We start from the raw sequence: 26,994 nt of genomic DNA, 5'->3' as shown, positions 1-26,994 counted from the left end.
GAGTATTGTTGGCTATTTTCATGCTAATGAGCGATTCGATGATATTGAGCTCGGAACGGTTGCTAGGAATATTGCCGATCACATCCATCGTTATTTTCCTCAAGCTGCCGTACTTTTGGTACGTGTTCCATGATAACTTGATTTCACTTTGGCATTTAACATACATAGAATTGATGTCTATAACAAAAAAATAGTAGTAGTAGTAGCCCAATATGATGACATTGAGCTTGATGTTACGAACAATATTTGACCAACGCGTGTACCTTTCCATCGAAGACGAAGACGTTTCTAGCAAGCTTAATGGCCCAAATTGGAGCCGGACCAATCATCCCCTAAAATTTTTGTCAATAACTCCCATAGCAAAATATCAAACGAAAGAGAATTCAAAAAGCAAGGCAGGAATAACCCATCGCATAATCCACAACAATGCTCTCTTTTAGCAATTCAACGGTTAATGATAATTGAAGGAGTTCGATAATTCTGATTAATAGATCTGCTGGAGGAATCTTTCCTTGTTTGATGCATATTAGAGCTTCTTATAATTTCTCTCTTGAATTCCACCATAAAATTATGAATATCAGCTAAATTTGAAGTTGATGATGTTGACTCCAATGACGAGTACATTATCTAACAAATCTTGATGGAATAGTTTCAAATATTAACGACAAGATGCCTGCACTGCACAACCCCGCCAAAGTTTTTGCTCATTTGAAAACTTCAATTCTCAATGAACTCTCGAGCCTCATTTGTGACTACATCTAGTTCTTCAAACTTCTTGCACGTGATTTCATCCGAATCATCTCTATACTCATCATTCCTGCTACTGGTTGTAGTAGTTGGTGTATGCCGAGAACATGACAGAACCGATCAACCATTTGCGCCTACTAGAATATTTTGAAAAGGTGAATGCTACCAAATTGCGTTCATAGAGGGAAGGTGGACTTAATTTTTGTTTATTGAATTGCAAAGAAAGGGACTTGATAAAGATTGGCCGTTGTACCAATTTTATGACCATGATTTGTTGCCGAGGTGCCGGTGTACCAAGAAGCCACCCTCAATCTTTTTTCTTGAAAGATGCTAACCCATTGCCTTCGATGCCCTTCATAAGGTCCCCGAATTTCCGAAGGTCTTCCTTTTGTTGGTCTTTTTTGTTTACATTAGGCCTTGCAACTGCTCTTACTACCATTTGTCTTTTTAAATGAAGTGGAACAACATTTGTTTCAAAAAGTATAGAGGTGTCATAAATTTCTTCATTTAAGGCATTCTTGGTGTAATTGATCCCATGTTAAATGACTTGGCTCACTCGAGTATACAGCAAAATTGAATAATGTGAAATTAGAAGCAAGTTTTAGACGGGGAAGTGTCCTAAGTACTGTCACCCATATAAAAGCAAAAATGTTTTCATTGTTATGTAAATGTAAATAATTTACCTGTTGTTTTGAATAATTGATTTGTTATTACTTATTAGTGTTAGAAATTTTATTTCTTATATTAAAAATTAAAAAGTTGACCTGTAAAGTGACATTCATCAGTGACTCGTCAAATATTTTTTGTGGTCGCAGTTAGATAACAAAAAGCTTGGAGCATTGCAAAACAAGAAGGATTCAGCTCCTGTAGTGCAGGTATGAGTGACCAAAACTATGGATTGCATTGCTATGTCAGAATTATACTGATTACTTTCCTTGATGTGTGTGGATGCATATGGTTTTCAATAAGAAGCCATTTTCTTTGTATTCTAGAAATATAAAGTCATGTACGTTCTATGTTTTCTAGTGTGTTATTTTCTTTGATGATGACAAGTATAATTTTATTCTGTTTGTAGTAAGAGGCAACATATTGTAAACCACACAAAACTACTTTCAGGTAAAAGAAGTACACTTGTGGGAAAGTAATATGGTATGTTCAAGTTAAGTATGGTAGATAACATATGTAATTACTGTTGCTTGTAAATCGAGATAACCTTGCTGTGATCGTTGTTGCATCATACTAGTCACATTATATTGATCTTTTTATATACTACCAAGTATTGTTGATAAATTTACCTCCACTTTATGTCAGCTTTATACACGAGACTCCTCAAAGAATTGGAAGCAAGTTGAGTCGGATGGAACCAAGCGGATCACCACCAAGGAGCCATCTGCCAACGTGGTGTTACTGGATTTTACTTCGTCCGAGAAGTGGAACGATATTGTGGACTTCGATGACCATCTTGATGACATAAGCAAGTAAGGGACATTCTTTTCTTTTATCTCTTCCGTAAGAAACGTAAGTTACAGAGGTGGACAAATGGGTGGGGCAGGCATCATGGTCAAATACTTAAATGTTAATGGGAATATCGGTATTTTTGCTACAACTTAATTGGGCTGCAGCTGGGTAGATTCTCGGGAGACTACTTTCTGATTCATTGGTTTTTATAGATCTCGTTAATGCCTTCGAAATTGTTACTATTACGAATGATATAATAGTATAGTACAATAATAATTATCTAAATTCATGAATTATGCTATACTATTTAGAACTTTAGAAGATTGCATTTTATGTTTGACCCCATTAATCCGTTTCTTTAGCAATATTTATGGATGTGACGTTTTTTTTTTTTTTTCAAAGATAACACGACACAATTTATAAATGTGTTAAAATTTCCACTTTCAATGAATCCGCTAGTTTCAGTTTGGGGATTAATCATAGTTCTGTCTGGTTTAAAGATGTTGAATTTTGTGTTTTTTGGCAGGGATTGGTTGAACTCTGAACTCTTCAAGTAGTGTTCTAATTATGCTGTGGTTATTGGCAAAGCAAAGATAGATCAAGACCCTACAATACATTATCTTACTTATACCCTCTTTTGTAACCCGTGTGTTTATTTTTGGTTTACGAGTTTTTGACTTGAATGAGGATTAGCTTTTGTGACTTTAGTTGGAACAGCTTTTCATTATAAAGATGCATCTCTAAAAACAGTTGCCCATCAAATCTACTTCTGTATTATGATATCTTGTTCTAATTTTATTCAGCAAGTATGATATGATGCTCACGAAGCAGTATCCTGATCACTGTAGAAGTAGGTCTAGAGAATATTTATGTAAAACTAGTGATGTGATTACCTCAAGAAGCACTTTAAGAGCACTCGGTGTCCGTGTGTTTTTTTCACCATCGGTTTAATCCGACGCTGTAACCGACGGTCAGCCGACACCGGATCGGCGTTGGTCACTCAGGTTCGAGGCATCGATGTTGGGTTTCAACCGTTGGAATTTAAATTTTTAAACAAACTAGCCGTTTAATGGCTATTATTATATTATTATTATTTTCCCCTTATTTACTCTATAAATAAAACCCATATTCCACCATTTTTTATACACCATTTCAATTCCATTTCTTCACAAAATACTTGGTATCTTTCAAATATTAACCTTTTTTATTATTTTTATTTTTATCATTTTTAATAATGTCGTATTTAAGTTCTTCCGACGATTTTACAAATTATACGCCCGACCTATTAGATGACGTAAATTCTTCAAACACCGATGGTGAAAATTTCCGTCGTTACATACGTCGTAATCATTATGGTGCACATGAGCGTTTGATGACGAATTTTTTAACGAGAGTTGCAAATATACGAATGAAAATTTCAAATAACGGTTTCGAATGTGACCACGTGTTTTTTCTCCGATTTATGCATGATATTCGAAACTACTTCGCTAATCCATTACCCCATTATTTTAAATGGTTTCAAATGAGGCAAAATTCTCGTGGCAAATGGAGTATTAGTACGCATTTGAAAATTACCGTCGCACTACGTCAGCCAGCATACGGTGCTCCCTGGATGCTTTGGATGAGTATTTACAAATGTCCAAACGTATTGGTCGGGAGTCTTTACTCAACTTTACAGAAAGCATTATTGATTTGTATACATAGACTACCTAAGAGAGTCGGATAGGGAAGACACATAACGATTGTACGAGGCTCACGAACGGAATCATTGTTTTTCGGGGATGATGGGTAGCATAGATTGTATGCATTGGGCATGGGCAAAGTGTCCAGTTGCGTGGAGAGGCCAATTTATGAGAGGTGGTCCTAGTCATCTAACTATTATGCTTGAAGTCGTTGTCTCGTATGATAATTGGATTTGACATGCTTTTCTTGGTGCGGCGAGTGCAAACAACGACTTAAATGTATTATACACTAGTCCTTTGTTCAACTCAATGCTTGTGGATGACATGTCAGATGTCCCTTATCATGTTAACGGTGTGGAGTACCAAAGAGGCTACTATTTAGCCGACGGGATTTATCAAACATGGGCATCATTTTTCAAGGCATTTTCTAGTGCCTTTGATGAAAAGTGTGCTTACTTTTCAAAGAAACAAGCTGCGGCTCACAAAGATATTGAAAGAACTTTTGGAATTCTATAGGGTCGTTGGCATATTCTACAACAACTCGCAAGGTCTTACGAAGTGAATCACATGAAACGACTTATGTATACGTGTATCATACTACACAACATGATTATTGAAGACAACAGTTACAACATTGCTGAAAACGATTGGGTTTATGAGCCGACAGTTAATATGCAACGTACTTGGCTCAAAAGGTGCGACACTTGAAATCGAAGAGCAAGGGAGCTACGTGATAGAGAAGTGCACGAAGGATTACATGTCGATTTGGCTGAGCATTTGTGGTATATTAGAGATTAAACGTATTTTTATTTCATTAAGTTATTTAGTTTATTTTAGTAATGTAATCATATCGTATTCGAATTTAAATTATGTATTTTATTTATATGAAATTTAATTAAGTATTTTATTGTATTTTATGAAGTTTAATATTATTAAAAACTAATAATTAATAAAAAATAAAAATGGACACTGAAATAGAAGTTGAAATGGACACTGTGAACACCTCCACCCATATCACTGTCAGTCAATTTCAGATTTCAAAATGAAAGCCGAATCTTACGATGGACACCTCGTGCTCTAACAAGTAAATACAATTTTTAAGCTTTGCACTGCGGTTTTTTTTCTTTCGTTTAAGAACAAATTTTCTTGGTTGCTTATTTTTTTTTTTTTTAAAAGACAAACACAAATATCTTGGTGCCTGAACTTGTTTTAACCAACTAGAACTATATTTCAAACTTATTCAATTATCTTCATTACGTCCTTATTGCTAGGTTTAAACTAACAAAGTTCTAACATACGAGCTCAAATTAACTGTATCCTAATAACTAGGATTCTACATGTTAGTTAACCACTTGGATCATTTTCATCCCTGGCGGTAATATCACGGTCAGTTGTGTACTTTTTGACTAAAAGTGCAATTTGACTGTGATTTGGCAATGACATTTTTTAACCGTTGTGTCAGATTTTTGTGTTAAATATTGAGTTAGGGTGATGTGGTAAAATCTAATTGAAAATTGAGTGAGAAAACATTAATTAATAATAAAATAAATATTTCAATTAAATGTTGAAAATTATGTGATTGGCCAAAGCAAAACTCACGCACAGTTGCAAATCCGTCATGTAGGTGACTAACGGATGCAGCTAAAACTAACTGACGCCCCATTAGGGGCTGTCAGCTTTTCGTCATTTTTTGAACACATCATCTGACGAGGGAAACTGACGGAGGGTTGAAAATGATCTTAGCGTCGGATCATCAAATATCTCATATAACATAAAATCATATTGAGTCATGGCGTAGGTTTAGCCGTAGATACTTGTTTCATGTGAACAAGTACAACGATATATTTACATTGTTGTGCTGGTCTTAATAATTCATAAAAATTAAAAATGAATAAGATATTACGTGAAAAAATAAAGCTTAAACCGATAACAATTACTCGTAGTTAATTACAGTATATATTACGGAGTAGAATAAGTTAAGGTGCAAAAATGTGAATTTCGATAGTTACAAGGTTATAAGTGAAACTTATATAGCCACCTTCTTTTATTTAGCATCGCCTGTAAAAACTTATAAACCCTAAAAACTTTTAAACCCTAATTTCAATCCTCTTCTAGTTCGTATTCTCTTTCAAACAATAACTAACACAAATTGAAAGATGCCGAAAGTTCCTCTTTGGGATTTGCCTGAACTCCCCAATAATCAGCTTCCACTTCATCTTCAACTTCAAAAAACTCGTGTTTCCTGCAACAATGATGCTCCAACTAATGTAAAATTTCTGCATATGTTAATTCGTTAATTAATCGTTTCTTTAAGTAATTCAATTTGTTTATTTGATGAAAACTGATGAATTTCTTTTTGTTTGGATTATGATTATGATTATGATTATGAAGACAGAGGATATTACCTACTCTGGTGCATATGCATCAATGGGAGTTGATAACAGCTTAAGGCTTGATGAATTTAAAAAGAACTTCAAAGTTCAGGTGATCAAGCTTAATGAAGAAGACATGGAGTTTGATTTAGTTGGAATTGATGCTTCTTTTGCTAATGCTTTTAGAAGAATCCTCATTTCTGAGGTATATTTGTTACTATTAATTATTCTTTTAATTTAATTTGTTTTCTATATTCTATATCTGTTAACTGTTACTGTTATGTGAATATCTGTTAACTTTTGCCGTTCTTAATTTGTTCTTAGCTTCCTACAATGGCAATTGAGAAGGTTCTTGTTGCTTATAGTTCATCTGTAGTACAAGATGAGATACTCGCCCACCGATTAGGACTTGTACCGATAAAGGTTGACCCGAGGCTGTTCGATTATATGTCAGGTTTAGTTTCTTTTAGATTGTTGATACTTTCATGATGTATTTACACTTCCATGTCAAACTTGTATGAAATTGTTAACCTCTACCTTTTGTTTCCAGAAAATGACGTTCCTAATGAGAAGAATTGTATCGTTTTTAAACTACATTTCAAGAACGAGCGAGGATCTGGTGAACGTCGTACAGGTATCTAAAACATATTCACCAATGATTGCTTTGTTATTGACATAATATGATATGATTATTCTCTAACAGCTGCTAATTTACTTACAGTGTACTCTCATGATCTGAAGTGGCTACCATTTGGAAGTGAATACTTGCTTCCAACTGAAAGTTCTTCAGATCCAATGTCAAAGAAAAAAACGTACACATCGTTTACTTCCAGCCAAGACACGTTGCCGGAATTTTCGAATAATCCAATTACTGTCACACCCGGAATAATTATTTCAAAACTTGGGCCTGGTCAGGTGATAATTTACTTTATAACATTCAATACAATCCTGGATATGTTTGTATGTTCATATGCCTCATGATTATAGTGTTTGCAATGTGATATTGTTCTTTAAGAAGCTTTTAACCTGTTTGAATGTAATTGATTAACTTGCTGTTTGCATTATAATTATTCAGAAGGATTAGTTCTGTTTACTTTTGGGTAAGTTATTGGGTTGATCTTGTACATGTGTAGGAAATAGAGCTAGAAGCGCATGCGGTTAAAGGCGTCGGTAAAACACATGCCAAATGGTCTCCTGTTGCCACTGCTTGGTACAGAATGCTCCCTGAGGTGACAACAATTTTTTTTTTCTCAGATTTATGTTGCATATGGTTATTAATATATCTCATGTCCTGTACACGTATAAGAGAAATAGTATGATAGCTTTTATCGTTTTGTGTAGGTTATATTGCTGCAAGACGTTGAAGGTGCTGATGCAGAGACACTTGTAAAAAAATGCCCTGTTAATGTGTTTGACATTGAAGATATGGGTGAAGGTAATCGATTTCTTCAACCATATCAACACCTTTTTTTATTTTTTATTTTCAGAAAAGAATACTTTATCATGTGTGTTAAGTACATTTTATTTGTTTGCTATGCCGATATCTTTTTCAAAGATGATACTGCATGTATGCAGTTCTATCATTAACAATCATAGTTTTATTGCTGATATATCTGATTTTTTTTAAATTAAATATCTTAAATTAGCATCTGATCGAGGATGGCTACTATAGAGGTGATACCTTTAATAATCGACTAATACTGATTACTTTTGTATTATAATCTTAAATACGTTCCACCCATATCTTAAATCCAGGTCAATGTCAACTAAGAGTGCATGTTTAATGAATATGACCATCTAATTCAATATACTGGAATAATTAGATTAAATCAACATTATTGTGCTAATTTGTTTGAGTCATGTTTAATTTCAATATTTATATTTATTTATTAGATATCTTTTAAATATGATAACACCACTTGTTTGAAGCAGGTAGGAAAAGGGCAACTGTGGCTCAACCTAGAGCTTGTACTATGTGTAGGGAATGCATTAGAGAGCCTGGGTGGGAAGAAAAGGTTGCATTACGACGTGTGAAAGATCATTTTATCTGTAAGTATATACTTAGATAAACACTTGGTTGTTGATGTTCGTGATCACCTATACGTACTGATTACTAATGTAAACGTTATTTGTGTTTTTAGTCACAATAGAATCAACTGGAGCATTGCCTCCTGAGGTGCTATTCACTGAAGCTGTCAAGATTCTGGAAGACAAGTGCGCACGTGTGATATCTGAGCTCTCATAAACCGATTCTTCATGCATATGTTGCTTTTATGAGTTTGATTTTTTCGATCTAGTTAACTATTCCTTAGTAATTTTAACATACTAAAAGTCTAAACCATCATATTTACATTATCTTGTCACTGTGTTGAGTATCTGCGTTAGCAAAAATATTTATTACGGAATGTAGACTTAAAAAACATTGCAAGACTTTATTGTGGAATGTCTCATTTTTTTGAATTAACCCAGCCAACTAAACAAATGTTGGCCATCAAACCTTTTTAATAAGTTTAGTGATCATTATTACATGTTGATTATTCTTAGATTCAGAGTTAAATTCTGTTACATCAAGGCATGTAATTAGCAGCTCAATTACCCAAAACACAAGATAAGCACTACCACCTTGCTCCTTTCAGTAGTAACAACTTATATGATCCCTCAATGACAGGCTCATAATACGATCACTTGATAAGTCTCATGTGTTGCCATAAGCTTTGTTTATACTAATCTGGGCAAACAGTCTTTCGTGTGACCCCACAGATGACGTTTTACGTTCCTTGTATTTCTTAGAGACTTTAGAATAGTCAGGGAGGGAAACAACATGTTTATATTGGGATTCAAGATCAACTTGTTTTGCAAAGAAACAAAATGTAGGAACTACGTACCATACACAAGTTACCTCGAACTCGCTGATTAGACACTAGATATATTAACAAGAGACTTTGTTTTAGTTATATACTTTGGCCCACACAAATCCTTCACTTTGGTTATGTTTGACAAGAGATGATGAAGCTGTAAACTGAAATTTATATTTCTGCCATAATTGTCTGACAAAATAGCTCGAGTATAAGCTTAGTAACTAACGTTGATATAAAATGATGACAATATGACATATAATGAAACGCGAGGTGTTTAGGTAAATTCACAATAAGCCCACAAGTCACACCTTACTAAAAGACTAGTTTTTTGTATATCTTATTTTTCAATTGATTTTTTTACATTCTTTGTCATCTAAACTAACGCTATAAGCTTAAGTTTAAGGCGTGTTTGGGTGAAACTAGCTTGTAGCTGGAGTTGGAAGCTGGAGCTTATTTTTTAAGCTAGAAGCTGGAGCTTATGCTTTATAAGTGTTTGTAAAGTAGTCGGAGTTTATGTATGTAAAATGACATAAAAGGACAAAATTATAACAACCCGGAAATTTTTGATAAAATTTAAACAAATTTTTGAGCTATTTCAATTATCTTCGATCAATTCCGACGATTCACGAACAAATAATTTTAAATGAACTTGAAATATAATACGACTTAATTGTTATAATTAAAAATGTAAAACTTTATACAAGATAATATTGTTGTTATATTATTACTTTTATTATTATATTTAACAATATTATCATTATCATTTACAATTATCATTATCAGTATTGTCAAAAATAATACTATTATTAATATTGTTATTATTATTATTATTATTATAAAATTATTATTATCATTATTTATCATCTATTATGATGGTTAGTAATATCATTAACATTATTATTAGTATTATTGTTAATACTTAACATGAACATTAATATAATAAAATATCATTATCATTAATATCAATATTATTATCATTAAAAAAAATAATACAATCTTTTATCATTAACATTAATAATACTATTATTATCATTTTTATTATTAATATTGTCAATATTATCATTATTATTTATCACTAATAATATTATTATTAATATAGGTATTATTATTATTAATATAATTATTAATTATTATTAATAATATTAATTAAAATAAAATGAAAAAGATGTATACCTAAATTAGGTATTAATAATAAATTGTTTTTATTTTTTTATTAAGATTGTGATCTGCATTATTTGATAAAAAAATCTGCTACTGGCTTTACTTTTGAAGTTTAGTGATCGAACTTTTATTTTTTTATTTTTCCTGATTACTTTTTATTTTTATTATCACCACTGATCACGAATTTGCATTTGTGTCGACCCAAAATGTTGCTATAAAATTCGAACAGTTCCAATTGATTGATACCATACGACAATACACTACCATCACTTACAAATCGATTGAATTAAAAAAAATATGAAGAACACAGCTTTATACTCTGTTCGCGTTTTAATTTTCGAAAAGATCTAATTCAAATTTAATTACAAAATGTATTAATGTAGTTTTGTTAGGATTCGTCTATTCAAACTTCCTGCAAAAGCTCAGCTTCCAATTCTTTCTAACGATTTCGAATTTGCGAGTCAAAGTTAATTTGTCAAAAGTCAACCAAATTGTTCATCGAGAAATTAGAGCTTGTTTTGATGTTTTAAGTTCAATTGATGATTCCAATAGTTTCTAGGAGTGATTTAGAAAATACTTTGTGAAGAAATTGTGATCTAAAAATGTTTAAAAATCGAAAACATTAAATTTTTTTTTCTTTTTTTTAGCGACAGCAGCAGTGGCTGTTCTTATTTTTTTATTTTTTTTTTCTGTTATGTTCAATCACAATGATGAATCATTTCTGTTTTGTTATCAATCCTAAAACCAATCCTTTGTTAATGATAATCACTTTGATCAAATTGTTTGAGGAAGAAGAAGATAAAATAATACGGTTTATATTTAAATCAAATGGGTTATAAATCAGAAATAATGGAATGGAAGAGTGGTCTTGGGTGTTTTCGAGTGAGCGAGAGGTCTCGGGTTTGAGTCCCATCTATGCCATTTTTAGGAAAAGCTTGATTTAAGGTAGTTTTCTTATTATTATTATTATTATTATTATTATTATTATTATTATTATTATTATTATTATTATTATTATTATTATTATTATTATTATTATTATTATTATCATTATCATTAGAATTAAAATGATTAACAAAATTATTGTTATTATTACTACTAACATCATTATAAGTATTATTATTATTATCATTAAGATTATTAGTAGTATTATTATTGTATTATTATTAATTTTATCATTTTAAATATTATTATCATTATTAAGATTATAGTTATTACTATTATTATTACTAATAAAAGTATTAGTTACCACTTTAGTATTATTATTATTATTATTATGAAAACAAAACAACTTATTATTATTTTCATAAATATTAGTATTAGTATCATTTCCTAAATATTAAGATTATTATTATTATTATTATTATTATCATTATTATTATTATTATTATTATTATTATTATTATTATTATTATTATTATTATTATTATTATTATTATTATTATTATTATTATTATTATTATTATCATCATAAATGCTATTATTAATATTATCGCTATTATTATTAGTATGATTATTACTATTGCTATTATTAAAAAGTATTATCATTATTATTATTGCTAATATGATTATCTTTATTAGTATTATTAAAAAGTATTATCATTTTTACAAAAATTATTATTTTTGCTATCATTAACACTATATTATTATTATTATTATTATTATTATTATTATTATTATTATTATTATTATTATTATTATTATTATTATTATTATTATTATTATTATTATTATTATTTTTATTACTAGTATCATTATGAATATTACCATTATCATTATGAATATTATTATTATTATTATTATTTTTACAAAATAATACAACTCTTTATTCATTAACATTATTAATATTATTTTATCAAATAAATACTTATATATAACATAAATATAAAAGTATATATATGTTTATAGAAATATATAACAATCAAAATATATATATAAACTTATTCGATTACGATTATATGTGTTAATATATATACTTGATATAGGTTCGTGAATTCGAGGACAACTCTGTATTTGTTCAGTACCATCATATGCATATTTACTACAAACTATCGTATCGTATCGTGAGTTCATCTGCTCCCTTTTTATATATATTTTTGGGCTGAGAATACATGCGCAACTTTTATAACTGTTTTACGTTAGACACAAGTACTCAAACTTTTATGCTGAATACGTGCTTTGTCATGCTAAATCCCTGCCGTAATATCGTTAATTGCTTGGTGAACGCAAACTTAGTTATTATGAATAGCGCTATTGAGAGTAACGTCTCTAATCATTTGACCTCTGGTCTTTGGTTACATAATAATGATTCAAACTGACACTGACTGTTCAAGGTGTCTCGGGGTAAAATTCTGTTTAGCCGCGATATTACAAACAGCAACTCTTTCGATTAATATATTTGGTATTAATCAACTTTAAACTGAAATCTTGTGGTCTAATGCTATACTGAACTATTGATTTATGATAAACCTATGAACTCACTCAACCTCATGTTGACTTTTTAAAGCATGTTTATTCTCAGGTACTTTTTAAAGCATGTTTATTCTCAGGTACTTAAATATTGCTTGCTGCTTTGAGAGCAGTATTGTTGTAGAGAACCAAGATTGCATTTTAAGTGTGCCTTATACAATTAGGTACCTTAGCAATGTAGGACTACAACTTTCCTTGACCGTAGTGCCTTTAATTGTTGCCTTTAACTGTTAAATGCTACACTATGCCTTAGAAACTATGCTTATTAAAATCTTTAATCTTTCTTAGAATGCCGAGTCAATCTAAGAACTCTGCTCACTCTCCTAAGTACTATCCAATTCCGCCACCACATTTAAATGCGACACCATGATTTCTGAAATTCTCGACATTTCTTTGTCATCTATCATGGTTTTGTGTATTATATATGTATTACATGAAATGTTATCCATGATTCTTGAAATCTCTACTATTCATATTCATTACTTTCAAAAATCTTTGCTTTCTCGTTATTTTGAACATTGAATTTTCTTGACGAGTGGCGTCTACGAAACTCTAGAATGGAAGGGTTTGGATTACCGATTTAAAGGATCCTATAGCTCAAGCCCCTAGACCTGAATAGGCCATTACGAATTGAAAGTCTTTAATCAAAAGATTATCTAATTTCATACTTATCATTTTATCTCGACACGTCATACTGCCATTATTACATAAATGGAGGACACATCATATCTTATCATATCTATAGACTTTGTTTAACACTATTCCTAAATTTCCTCCGTAAATTACGGAAATCTTTTTGCTATATATACGTATTTAAGGAGACGAATATATCATTCAGTCTCCAACACCCAATTCATATCAAACCCTATTCCAAACACATAATATGGATTCCTCGAACTCCTCGAGCTCCAATGGCAGCGTAACCGGAACAAACGAACCAATCAGCCATCATCTATTCTGGATGAATTGGGGATGGGTTCGTAGTCGACTCAATCAATGGAGGCAAGAAGAAGGTGATCCCTTCCACCAAGCGAATTCGCCTCTTGGTGAAGAACCTGAAGCGCTTACCGGCGAACCAGTCTGAAACACCATTTTCTCTCTTCTTTCCAGCGTATCCCGTCACGATTATATAATATCAAAGATTTTAGATCTTATTCACCCCCTTGTTCCAACCGCCAGTCATACCGGAATAATAGAAGAAGTCAACGAGCTTCGCGCTCGAGTGGTGGTTCTGGAGAATATGGTGCGATATCTACAAGCATCAGCAGCACCAGCAGCATAACCAGCAGTACCATCAGTACCACCAACATCACCGACATCACCAACACCACAAGCAATACCAACAGCAACCGCAACACCACCAGCAGTATCGCCAACATCACCAGCACCGACGGCACTACCAGAATCAGCAACAGCCTCAACAGTACTGCCAACATCATCAACACAGCAAGCATTATAAGCACCAGCAGTTGCATCAGTATCAGCAACATCATCAGCACCATCAGCTTCATCAATAACAACATCCGCATCCCACGCCTCAACATCACACTCGGTACCTCGGATATCAACATCATACGCCCCAAAGATATCAAGGAATATTAGTAATAATGAGTTAAGATGTATTGACTCATTCTTCCTGAAGAATTATATATGTATACTATATATATATATATATATATATATACATATATATATATATATATATATATATATATATATATATATATATATATGTATGATTTGGAACAATAATAAATCTTTTCGTACTAAGCTATTACGTGAGAATCTTAATTAGTATGTACTACTTGGTTAATTCTTATCATTAATATGCTATGATGTACACCCTTCGTTAATGACTTAGCAATCGTTAATCACTGCTTCAACACAATATACTTCATTTCATAATAAACTAAGTGTATTATTCAAATACATGTTTGGTTTTACACTTCTATTTTCAATGTAATCGAAACTCTCTAGAAAACACCATTCGTGCCTTGTAAATTTCACAAGAATCCTACGAGCACCAACATCATATACCAATGTATATCAATAACAATGGACGATGAAGTATTGATTCATAACTTCATTAAAGAAATATTCCGCGACGATTATGTAATCTCTAAAGTTTTGGAGATTATTTATCCTCGTTTCAACTGTAAATCAAATGAGTTTAATATTATATTAACTCATTAAATCCATAATTACATCTGAAGGAAGATATATATGTATGTATATTTTCATAAAGATTGTAATTAAAAATTCTTTTGTACAAACTGTTAATTGTGAAAATATTTTAACGGGTAGGTAATACCCGATAAATATTTATCTCACATTAATATGTTACATTGTACATTCTTCAAAATTCTTGAAAACACCTCAGAACTATAACCAACGATTCAGATTCGCTAACCTTATGAAGGCTAATGAAGCAACAAAAGCTATACAAGGTCTTAAGGGCCAAAAGTTTGATGATAAAGAATGGTATAAGCTCAGATTTGGAACTAGAAAATGGATTAAGCAAACCATAAAGGAGATTGTAGATAAATCACAAAGACTAAACCTGTCTTCAAAGAATCCAAATGATTCAGTATCTGCTGAAGTCATTAACGAATATCTTGCTCCTGACTCTAACCCTTTACGGACAAATATTCTTTATCATTCTTCAATATTAGAAATTCTAAGATATCATCGTATCCTTCGTTATAAATATCCTCTATATTTCTGAAGATATCTTCATAACGATTCTTGTCCGCAATTAATTATCTCTTTGCGATATCTTTATTATATCATAAAGGAAACTGTATTAGTTTCTATATTCTGTAAAATTCAAGTTTAAATTATAAATGTTTTGAAGAAGTGTTGAGAATTGAAGCATGAGTTAGTATAATATAATGACGTCAGGCCAACGTGATTATATTACAGTAAGTCATGCTAAGTTTCTAATGGAAGATGATGATTCATAGACTTTATAATCATCATTTACCATGTTACACTTACATTCTATTTAACCTCTAAACATATCAAGAAAATATTTTTCTTGATGATTCGGTCTTTTCCGGATATTCTGGTAATTTGACAAATCAAATCGTGCTATTACCTTTCCTTTCTACTTTATATATTATGATCATTCGAAACTTCATACCTACAAATTCTGGACCATTACTCGCTTTACTTAGAGTCGAGAGGAGAATAAAAAGGCAAAGAGCTCCGACATATAAGGGAAAATATAAAGCCCGATAACAACACTGAAATTACAAACCGTGTATATCAATGCGTATAGCAATATAAAGACACGGGAGAACTAAAAATACAATAAATCCTAGAGCATAATAGAAGTAAACAGACTCCTCTGGTGGGAGTTGGAAAAGAAGGAAGATTGTGGCGATAACCAATATAAGGTCAAGAACAAGAACTGGATTGAGCATATTAACAATTCTTTTGGAAGTATGAATTGAGGAAGAAAGTATAGAAGTGGTGAAGATAATGAAACGGAAGAAGTTAATTTATAGCAAAATTTCAGACACAACAATCGAGGTAATTCACCGCATTAAATCAAAGAAAATCCCAAAATTCCTTAATTATCGGAGAATCAAATCTTATAGATTACAAAGATTTTCTTTAATTCCTTGAATCCCGGAAATCAATCGTGACTACGTCAAAAGTTAAGGCGAACATTTAATTTCCTCATTTCAATCTTTTACGATAGCTTCGTTTATACTCTTCCTGTAATCGAATCATTTCATCCATATTACCCAAGGTTGATAAAACTCTATTTTTCAACTCATATTCATCACTCTTGTTGTAAAGAATGACGATCTCTATCAAATTTCATGTTTTTGATTTTCATGAACTCCTCTCTATTTTGTCTACCCTAATATGGTGGCATAAACGCTCAAGGTTTAAATAAGCTCACTATTATTCATAACCCATTTCATGTGTATTGAAATGCTTGTATAGCATCATCATCTCTTTTTGAGAAAACCTAATCAATGACACTCTTGTTAAAACCTTTAAATAACCTCCGCGTTAATAATAAAATGCACCTCGTAGAATTTATGGATCGTAATATTTAAACACTCGAAACAAAACAATATTCTATCTGTTGAAATTCATGCAAGGCCCCGAGTATACCTGAGAACGTGAAGACCAAATAAAATGAAAATACCCTCATCTGTTTACAAACAACGCCGACTGATGGCAACAACTAAATTTCGGGACGAAATTTATTTTAACAGGTAGGTACTATAACAACCCGGAAATTTCCGATAAAATTTAAACAAAATTTTGAGCTATTTCAATTATCTTTGATCAATTCCGACGATTCACGAACAAATAATTTTAAATGAACTTGAAATATAATACTACTTAATTGTTATAATTAAAAATGTAAAACTTTATACAAGATAATATTGTTGTTATATTATTACTTTTATTATTATATTTAACAATATTATCTTTATCAGTATTGTCAAAAACAATACTATTACTAATATTGTTATTATTATTATAAAAATTATTATTATCATTATTTATCATCTATTATGATGGTTAGTAATATCATTAACATAATATATCATTAACATTATTATTAGTATTATTGTTAATACTTAACATGAACATTAATATAATAAAATATCATTATCATTAATATCAATATTATTATCATTAAAAAAAAAAAATACAATCTTTTATCATTATCATTAATAATACTATTATTATCATTTTTATTATTAATATTGTCAATATTATCATTATTATTTATCACTAATAATATTATTATTAATATAGGTGTTATTATTATTAATAAAATTATTAATTATTATTAATAATATTAATTAAAATAAAATGAAAAAGATGTATACCTAAATTAGGTATTAATAATAAATTGTTTTTGTTTTTTATTAAGATTGTGATCTGCATTATTTGATAAAAAAAATCTGCTACTGGCTTTACTTTTGAAGTTTAGTGATCGAACTTTTATTTTTTTATTTTTCCTGATTACTTTTTATTTTTATTATCACCAATGATTATGAATTTGCATTTGTGTCGACCCAAAATGTTGCTATAAAATTCGAACAGTTTCAATTGATTGATACCATACGACAATACACTACCATCACTTACAAATCGATTCAATTTAAAAAAAAAAATGAAGAACACAACTTTATACTCTGTTCGCGTTTTAATTTTCGAAAAGATCTCATTCAAATTTAATTACAAAATGTATTAATGCAGTTTTGTTAGGATTCGTCTATTCAAACTTCCTGTAAAAGCTCAGCTTCCAATTCTTTCTAACGATTTCGAATTTGCGAGTCAAAGTTAATTTGTCAAAAGTCAACCAAATTGTTCATCGAGAAATTAGAGCTTGTTTTGATGTTTTAAGTTCAATTGAAGATTCCAATAATTTCTAGGAGTGATTTAAAAAATACTTTGTGAAGAAATCGTAATCTAAAAATGTTTAAAAATTGAAAACATTAAATTTTTTTTTCTTTTTTTTAGCGACACCAGCAGTGCCTGTTCTTATTTTATTTTATTTTATTTTTTTCTGTTAAGTTCAATCACAATGATGAATCGTTTCTGTTTTGTTATCAATCCTAAAACCAATCCTTTGTTAATGATAATCACTTTGATCAAATTGTTTGAGGAAGAAGAAGATAAAATAATACGGTTTATATTTAAATCAAATGGGTTATAAATCATAAATAATGGAATGGAGGAGTGGTCTTGGGTGTTTTAGGGTGAGCGAGAGGTCTCGAGTTCGAGTCCCATCTATGCCATTTTTAGGAAAAGCTTGATTTAAGGTAGTTTTATTATTATTATTATTATTATTATTATTATTATTATTATTATTATTATTATTATTATTATTATTATTATTATTATTATTATTATTATCATTATCATTAGAATTAAAATGATTAACAAAATTATTGTTATTATTACTACTAATATCATTATAAGTATTATTATTAGTATCATTAAGATTATTAGTAGTATTATTATTGTATTATTATTATTTTTATCATTTTAAATATTATTATCATTATTAAGATTATAGTTATTACTATTATTATTACTAATAAAAGTATTAGTTACCACTTTAGTATTATTATTATTATTATTATTATGAAAACAAAACAACTTATTATTATTTTCATAAATATTAGTATTAGTATCATTTCCTAAATATTAAGATTATTATTATTATTATTATTATCATAAATGCTATTATTAATATTATCACTATTATTATTAGTATGATTATTACTATTGCTATTATTAAAAAGTATTATCATTATTATTATTACTAATATGATTATCTTTATTAGTATTATTAAAAAGTATTATCATTATTATCATTTTTACAAAAATTATTATTTTTGCTATCATTAACACTATATTATTATTATTATTATTATTACTAGTATCATTATGAATATTACCATTATCATTATGAATATTATTATTATTATTATTATTATTATTTTTACAAAATAATAAAACTCTTTATTCATTAACATTATTAATATTATTTTATCAAATAAATACTTATATATAACATAAATATAAAAGTATATATATATGTTTATAGAAATATATAACAATCAATATATATATATATATATATATATATATATATATATATATATATATATATATATATAAACTTATTCGATTACGAGTATATGTGTTAATATATATACTTGATATAGGTTCGTGAATCTGAGGACAACTCTGCATTTGTTCAGTACCATCATATGCATATTTACTACAAACTATCGTATCGTATCGTGAGTTCATCTGCTCCCTTTTTATATATATTTTTGGGCTGAGAATACATGCGCAACTTTTATAACTGTTTTACGTTAGACACAAGTACTCAAACTTTTATGCTGAATACGTGCTTTGTCATGCTAAATCCCTGCCGTAATATCATTAATTGCTTGGTGAACGCAAACTTAGTTATTATGAATGGCGCTATTGAGAGTAACGTCTCTAATCATTTGTCCTCTGGTCTTTGGTTACATAATAATGATTCAAAATGACACTGACTGTTCAAGGTGTCTCTGGGTAAAATTCTGTTTAGTCGCGATATTACAAACAACAACTCTTTCGATTAATATATTTGGTATTAATCAACTTTAAACTGAAATCTTGTGGTCTAATGCTATACTGAACTATTGATTTATGATAAACCTATGAACTCACTCAACCTCGTGTTGACTTTTTAAAGCATGTTTGTAACACCCTCGAAGCGGGCCTAGCTGTTAGATTACTATTTTGCCCTCAGGTTGTGTGATGTTATTATATGCTTTTATTCTAATTTTATATTTTGTATTATTTAGTTTTAAAAAGTGTATATTTTGGGTCAAAATGGTTAAATTTGGTGTTGTTAGTGTCAAAACCTTGTGGGTTTGTGTTTCTAAATGATCAATGTATCAGATTTGGTAAGTTTTAAGGTTAAAAACGTGCTCTAGATCGAGAATTGGTCGATTTTGGGTGAAACCCATCACTTTGTCTTCAGCTTCTGCAGATGAACACAGTCGGCCGACTGTCTCTTGACAGTCGACCGACCCACGTGACCATCGACCGACTGACTCGACCATCGGCCGAGTGTGTCTGTGAGAGACCATCGATCGAGTGACAAGACACTCGGCCGAGTGAGTGTAGACAGTCGGCCGACTGTCTCTGACAGTCGACCGAGTGTCTTTGGCAGTGTAAAATTTTACTAAGTGTTGATTTTTAGCCGTTATGCTGCCCGTTTGTATTTTGATGATCATAATATTATAACTAACTTGTGAGTATTGTTTTCAGATGATACAGACGAGGAGAAGACTCGGTGACATTAGACTACCGAGTGATGTCGGTATCGGTGAGTGGGACTAACTGGAGAACATAGTATATAGTAGCATGTTATATTATGATTGCCATGCTTGTTAGATATACTTATTGTTGTAGTTAGTTAGTACGTTGTGATGACTGCATTTTAGTTGATGCTTGTCTGCTGGAGCCCAGTGTGTTCCTATTGTGTGGTAGCCTCGGTAGGAGAGATCAACCTGCGGGTTGGGTTCCTCATGTGGTAGCCAAGACAATCGAGGTGTATATATATGTGAATGACGCGTCCGTCGCGTGTGGATTATGTATATTGATAATGCTAAAAAAGAACATATATTTCATAGCATTATACCTCAAGAAAGACAAGCTTTTAGTTGCAATTGTTCTATTTACAAGTGATATTCGTTTAAATAATAAAAGGTGAAGACAAAAGACAGATTCGACGAATTGAAGACGCAAACGACCAAAAAGCTCAAAAGTATAAAATACAATCAAAGTGGTTCTAATTATTGATAAGAAACGTCTCAAAATTACAAGAGTACAAGACGCAGAACGCAAAGTACAAGATATTAAATTATACGCAAGAACGTTCGAAAATCCGGAACCGGGACCAAAGTCAACTCTCAACGCGCGACGCAATGGAGCTAAAATTACAAGTCAACGGAGTACAAGAATATAATATAATATATATATATATAATTATATTTAATTATATATATTATACTATATAATAAATAAATAAGCAGCCCACGTTTTTAAAGACTTTTGAGCTCTCCCAGCTGGCCATGCGATCGCATGGCCTGGAAGAACAAAAACCATGCGATCGCATGGCCTGGTCCTATAAAGTTCGCGAGTTTTGGACGAAATTTACACATCTTTTTCTTTCCTTTCTCTGAACGTAATAATATATATATTATAATTTTAATTTTAATTTTAATTTTAATTCTAATAATAAGGGTATGTTAGCGAATGTTGTAAGGGTGTAAGTCGAAATTCTATCCGTGTAACGCTACGCTATTTTTAATCACTGTAAGTTATGGTTAATGTTATTTTTAAATTAATGTCTCGTAGCTAAGTTATTATTATGCTTATTTAATGCCGAAGTAATCATGATGTTGGGCTAAAATATTAAAATTGGGTAATTAGGCTTTGTACCATAATTGGGGTTTGGACAAAAGAACGACACTTGTGGAAATCAGACTATGGGCTATTGATAATGCTAAAAACGAACATATATTTCATTTCATTATTCCTCAAGAAAGACAAGCTTTTAGTTGCAATTGTTCTATTTACAAGTGATATTCGTTTAAATAATAAAAGGTGAAGACAAAAGACAGATTCGACGATTTGAAGACGCAAACGACCAAAAAGCTCAAAAGAACAAAAGACAATCAAAAAGGTTCCAATTATTGATAAGAAACGTCTCAAAATCACAAGAGTACAAGATTCAAAACGCAAAGTACAAGATATTAAATTGTACGCGAGGACGTTCGAAAATCCGGAACCGGGACCAGAGTCAATTCTTAACGCTCGACGCAACGGACTAAAAATTACAAGTTAACTATATATATAAATATAATATAATATATAATTAATTATATTAATTATATATATATTATATATATATATTTAAAACCGTCGGCAGCAGGAAACTCCAAGGGTGTAAACTGTAAATACCTCTCCGCGACTCGCGGAGTTTTAAGGGTATTTGGCCGCGAGTCGCGGAGCCCCAAATTTCACTTCTGGCTATAAAGCCAACCGAATTCTGATCGAATTTATCATCATTTTTTCTTCTCATTCATACGAAGTAATATATATTTATATTTATAATTTATATTTTAATTTTAATTATAATTCTAATAATAAGGGTATGTTAGCGAATGTTGTAAGGGTGTAAGACGAAATTCTGCCCGTGTAACGCTACGCTATTTTTAATCATTGTAAGTTATGTTCAACCTTTTTATATTAATGTCTCGTAGCTAAGTTATTATTATGCTTATTTAAAACGAAGTAATCATGATGTTGGGCTAATTACTAAAATTGGGTAATTGGGCTTCGTACCATAATTGGGGTTTGGACAAAAGAACGACACTTGTGGAAACTAGACTATGGGCTATTAATGGGCTTTATATTTGTTTAACTAAATGAAAGTTTGTTAATGTTAATATAAAGATTTACAATTGGGCGTCCCTATAAATTACCATATACACTCGATCGGACACGATGGGCGGGGTATTTATATGTACGAATAATCGTTCATTTAACCGGACACGGGAATGGATTAATAGCCACTAGAATAATTAAAACAGGGGTGAAATTACATTCAAGGGTAATTGGTGTAATTGTTAACAAAGTAGTAAAACCTTGGTTTACACGCAGTCGATAACCTGGTGTATTCATTAAACAAAGTATTAAAACCTTGTTACAATTCGAATCCCCAATTAGTTGGAATATTTATCTTCGGGTATAATAATAATTTGACAAGGACACTTGCAATTTATATTTATGACTGATGGACTGTTATGGACAAAAACCAGACGGACATATTGAATAATCCAGGACAAAGGACAATTAACCCATGGGCATAAAACTAAAATCAACACGTCAAACATCATGATTACGGAAGTTTAAATAAGCATAATTCTTTTATTTCATATTTAATTTCCTTTATTTTATATTTAATTGCACTTCTAATTATCGCACTTTTATTGTTATTTAATCGCACTTTTAATTATCGTACTTTTAATTATCGCAATTTAATTTTATCGCATTTTTATTATTCGCAATTTCATTATCGTTATTTACTTTACGCTTTAATTTAAAGTCTTGTATTTATTTTATATTTTACATTAGGTTTTAACTGCGACTAAAATTTTAAAATCGACAAACCGGTCATTAAACGGTAAAAACCCCCCTTTATAATAATAATATCACTTATATATATATTTGTATTTTTATAAAAGTAAACTAATATAGCGTTGAGCTTTGTTTAAAGATTTCCCTGTGGAACGAACCGGACTTACTAAAAACTACACTACTGTACGATTAGGTACACTGCCTATAAGTGTTGTAGCAAGGTTTAAGTATATCCATTCTATAAATAAATAAATATCTTGTGTAAAATTGTATCGTATTTAATAGTATTTCCTAGTAAAATAATAACTATTTTATATACACCTCGCACTTCATCAAGTATTTTTGGCGCCGCTGCCGGGGATTAACTCTTAAAAGCCGGAAGCGCAACGCTAATATAAAAAAAAAAACAAGATTTTTAGTTACTTTTATTAAAAATTTGCTTTTGTAGAAATACGTTTTAATTATTCAAAAATATAAAAAACAAAAATATAAGCATTTTTAAGATTTTGTTAAATATTTAAGTTTTATAAGTTTCTTTATTTTTATTTTAGTTTATAAAAATATAAGTTTTAATTTTAATATCTTTTATTTAATTATAAAAACAGAAAACAAAATAAAAAGAAAAAAAAAATAAAAAGAAAAACGCGTAAAAAGACAAAGCTGTCAACTGAATTCCTGAACCCCGCGACTCGCGGGGTTTTCCTCTTTATTTGCCGCGACTCGCGGAGACCCTCTGACACACGGACAAAAACCCTAATCACGGGTTATTTTTAATTATTATTATTATTAAAACCTAAATATTATTATTATTATTAATTTTAGTTTTATTTTTACTTTTTACTTTATATTTATGTATTTAGTATTAATTAAGTTTTTATTAAATTGTAAAATTAATAGTTTAGTAAAATAAATAATATAAAAATAATATTTTTATAAAAATTGTACTTTTTACAACTTTTTGTATATTTTTATATTTTGTACCTTTTTAATCGTTGTAGCGTAACTTTTGTATTTTTAGCTCATATTTAATTTTAAACTTAGTTTTAGCTATAGTTATTTTTACTCCTAGATTTTTAGGCTTTGCCGTAGAATTCCTTAAGTGCTTTTTCTTTAGACTAAGATTTAGGTGCTTTAGAATTTTGCGACGCCTTTTTAAGTTTTAGTTTCTTTTTAAGTTATTTCCATTTGGGACTTAGTTTTTCCTGTAAGCTTTAATATTTTTAGACCTTTTACTATGTATCAATTATCATTCCAATTAGTAATTTCAATTTGCGATTATAATTTTAAGTTAGTTGTAGTAATAAGGTTAAATTAGTTAAGTATTTTTAAGTTTTGATAAGTTTCTTTTATTTTTCCGTCACCTTTTTATTTTTCAACCATTTTTTCTTTTTCGACATTTTTCGACGCGCAATCTTTGTCTTTCTTATTTCTCGCCATTCTAGTTTTTAGGACTTAGAATTTTATTCTACTTCTTATCTAAATTTCTTAAAATTACGAAAATTTATTTTGAGTGGTTAAATTGATAGACATCAAAATTTTCTGGTTCGTAGTAATAGTTGGATTTGTACGTGGACCGGGTTATTGGAGCCAAACAGTCCTCAATTATATTGAGACCAAACGAATCCTGCCCCTCTGCTGCATCTTTTGGCTATTCGAAACGTGGGCAAAATCAGAAAAGTCTATTGATTGGATAACTTATTATAATTTTTCTTTTCCTTTTTAAAACTAATAAGATATTCAGTGAATGCACCGAGCAAGACGTTCACCACCTTTAATACGTTCACCACCTGTAACTCGATCAAGACATCGTTTAACAAATATAACCGCCGTTGATTTTTCTTTAGAATCGTCATCCAGTCGACCAAGTACTTCAGTTCAAAATACCGATAATCCATTTTTTGAACCCGACCTCACAATTGATAATCCAGAAAATATTCAGGAACGGTTCGTAGATCCTGAACCATTAAACTTTCCTCCGGAACCACCAATCATTCAAACAGAGATTGTTGAGGAACGAACTATTAAATCAGAATCATCTATTGATACCAAGTCAACAAATTCAATTATGGAGAATCTGGAACCTTTAAGTATGGAAGACCGAATGAGAGCTAAACGCACTGGCCAAGGTCACGCAATTACTCATCCAGACATTAATGCGCCAGATTATGAAATCAAAGGACAAATTCTACACATGGTGACTAATCAATGCCAATTTAGTGGTGCGCCGAAGGAAGATCCAAATGAACATCTACGTACCTTTAATAGGATCTGCACACTATTTAAAATCCGAGAAGTGGAGGATGAACAGATATATCTCATGTTATTTCCCTGGACTTTAAAGGGAGAAGCCAAAGATTGGTTGGAATCGTTACCTGAAGGGGCGATCGATACATGGGACGTTTTAATTGATAAATTTCTTAAACAATTCTTTCCTGCATCTAAAGCCGTAAGACTTCAAGCAGAAATTGTTACGTTCACACAAAAGCCAAATGAAACTCTATATGAGGCGTGGACAAGATATGGGAAGTTATTAAGAGGATGTCCGCAACATGGTTTAGACACCTGTCAAATAGTACAAATATTCTACCAAGGATGCGACATCACTACAAGAAAAGACATAGATATAGCAGCTGGTGGTTCTATTATGAAGAAAACCGAAACTGATGCTTACAAAATTATTGATAACACTGCTTCCCACTCACATGAGTGGCACCAAGAAAAAGATATCATTAGATCATCTAAAGCAGCTAGAGCCGATTCTAGCCATGACTTAGATTCCATTTCAGCAAAGATAGATGCTTTCGAGAGACGAATGGAAAAGATGACTAAGGATATTCATGCTATACGAATTAGTTGTGAGCAGTGTGGAGGACCACATTTGACAAAAGATTGTCTCAGTATTGAATTAACAATGGAACAAAGAGAGAATATTTCATACATAAACCAAAGGCCTGGAAATAATTATCAGAATAATTATCAACAGCCAAGACCGATTTACAATCAAAACCAGAATTATAACCGAAATATTCCATACAACAACCAACAAGGTCCTAGCAATCAACAATTATCCAATAATACTTATAATCAGCAAAGACCGAATTTTCAAAACAAACCACCACAACAAACCGATGATAAAAAGCCGAATTTAGAAGATATGATGACGAAGCTAGTTGAAACTCAAACGCAGTTTTTCACATCTCAAAAACAAACCAATGAACAAAATGCTCAAGCATTTAGAAATCAACAAGCTTCTATTCAAAATCTGGAACAAGAAGTAAGTAACCTAGCAAGGTTAATAGGTGAAAGAAAACCGGGAAGTCTACCGAGCGATACAAACGCTAACCCCCGGAATGAAACAGCTAAAGCCATTACCACAAGAAGTGGTACAACACTTAAACCACCTGAAATACCTGTAACTTCTGATGAAACTATTCCTACTCCACAAGAACCACAACCTGATCAAGATAAGGAAAAAGAACCGGTAGTTGAAAAGGTTAATAAAGATAACACAGTTAAGGATAAACCTTATGTTAAACCATACCAACCACCACTTCC

At 30.7% G+C, this 26,994-nt stretch overlaps 2 protein-coding genes across 2 annotated transcripts in view; both read left to right on the top strand.

Annotated features, from left to right (window-relative positions):
• The window catches only part of LOC139885853 (ER membrane protein complex subunit 8/9 homolog), a 3,429-nt gene extending 462 nt beyond the window's left edge, over positions 1-2,967 (top strand). Inside the window, exons 2-5 of the mRNA XM_071869613.1 lie at positions 1-118; positions 1,563-1,622; positions 2,059-2,225; positions 2,732-2,967. The exon at positions 1-118 is cut by the window's left edge and continues 29 nt beyond it. Coding sequence (XP_071725714.1) covers positions 1-118; positions 1,563-1,622; positions 2,059-2,225; positions 2,732-2,762 — 376 coding nt within the window. The 3' untranslated portion in view covers positions 2,763-2,967. The remainder of the gene's footprint in view (positions 119-1,562; positions 1,623-2,058; positions 2,226-2,731) is intronic.
• Positions 2,968-5,973: 3,006 nt separating this feature from the next.
• Positions 5,974-8,695, top strand: LOC139885852 (uncharacterized). Its single transcript, XM_071869612.1, has 9 exons — positions 5,974-6,154; positions 6,279-6,464; positions 6,584-6,713; positions 6,810-6,893; positions 6,981-7,174; positions 7,393-7,488; positions 7,601-7,694; positions 8,192-8,308; positions 8,401-8,695. Exons 1-9 carry the CDS (start codon positions 6,044-6,046, stop codon positions 8,502-8,504), a joined length of 1,116 nt encoding a protein of 371 aa, XP_071725713.1. The 5' UTR covers positions 5,974-6,043; the 3' UTR covers positions 8,505-8,695.
• Positions 8,696-26,994: the final 18,299 nt, after the last annotated feature.

This window comes from Rutidosis leptorrhynchoides, chromosome 1, assembly GCF_046630445.1.
Source record: "Rutidosis leptorrhynchoides isolate AG116_Rl617_1_P2 chromosome 1, CSIRO_AGI_Rlap_v1, whole genome shotgun sequence".
Taxonomy (NCBI): Eukaryota; Viridiplantae; Streptophyta; class Magnoliopsida; order Asterales; family Asteraceae; genus Rutidosis; species Rutidosis leptorrhynchoides.
The sequence above is the reverse complement of the archived record's forward strand: the minus strand, read 5'-3'. Positions and strand labels throughout refer to the sequence as shown.

Bases quoted from the DNA above. Each gene is read 5' to 3' on its own strand.
- LOC139885852 (XM_071869612.1), top strand. From the start codon at position 6,044: ATGCCGAAAGTTCCTCTTTGGGATTTGCCTGAACTCCCCAATAATCAG. The intron at 7,175-7,392 runs GTGATAATTTAC...GTACATGTGTAG, and splicing joins CAAAACTTGGGCCTGGTCAG to GAAATAGAGCTAGAAGCGCA. The intron at 7,489-7,600 runs GTGACAACAATT...CGTTTTGTGTAG, and splicing joins GGTACAGAATGCTCCCTGAG to GTTATATTGCTGCAAGACGT.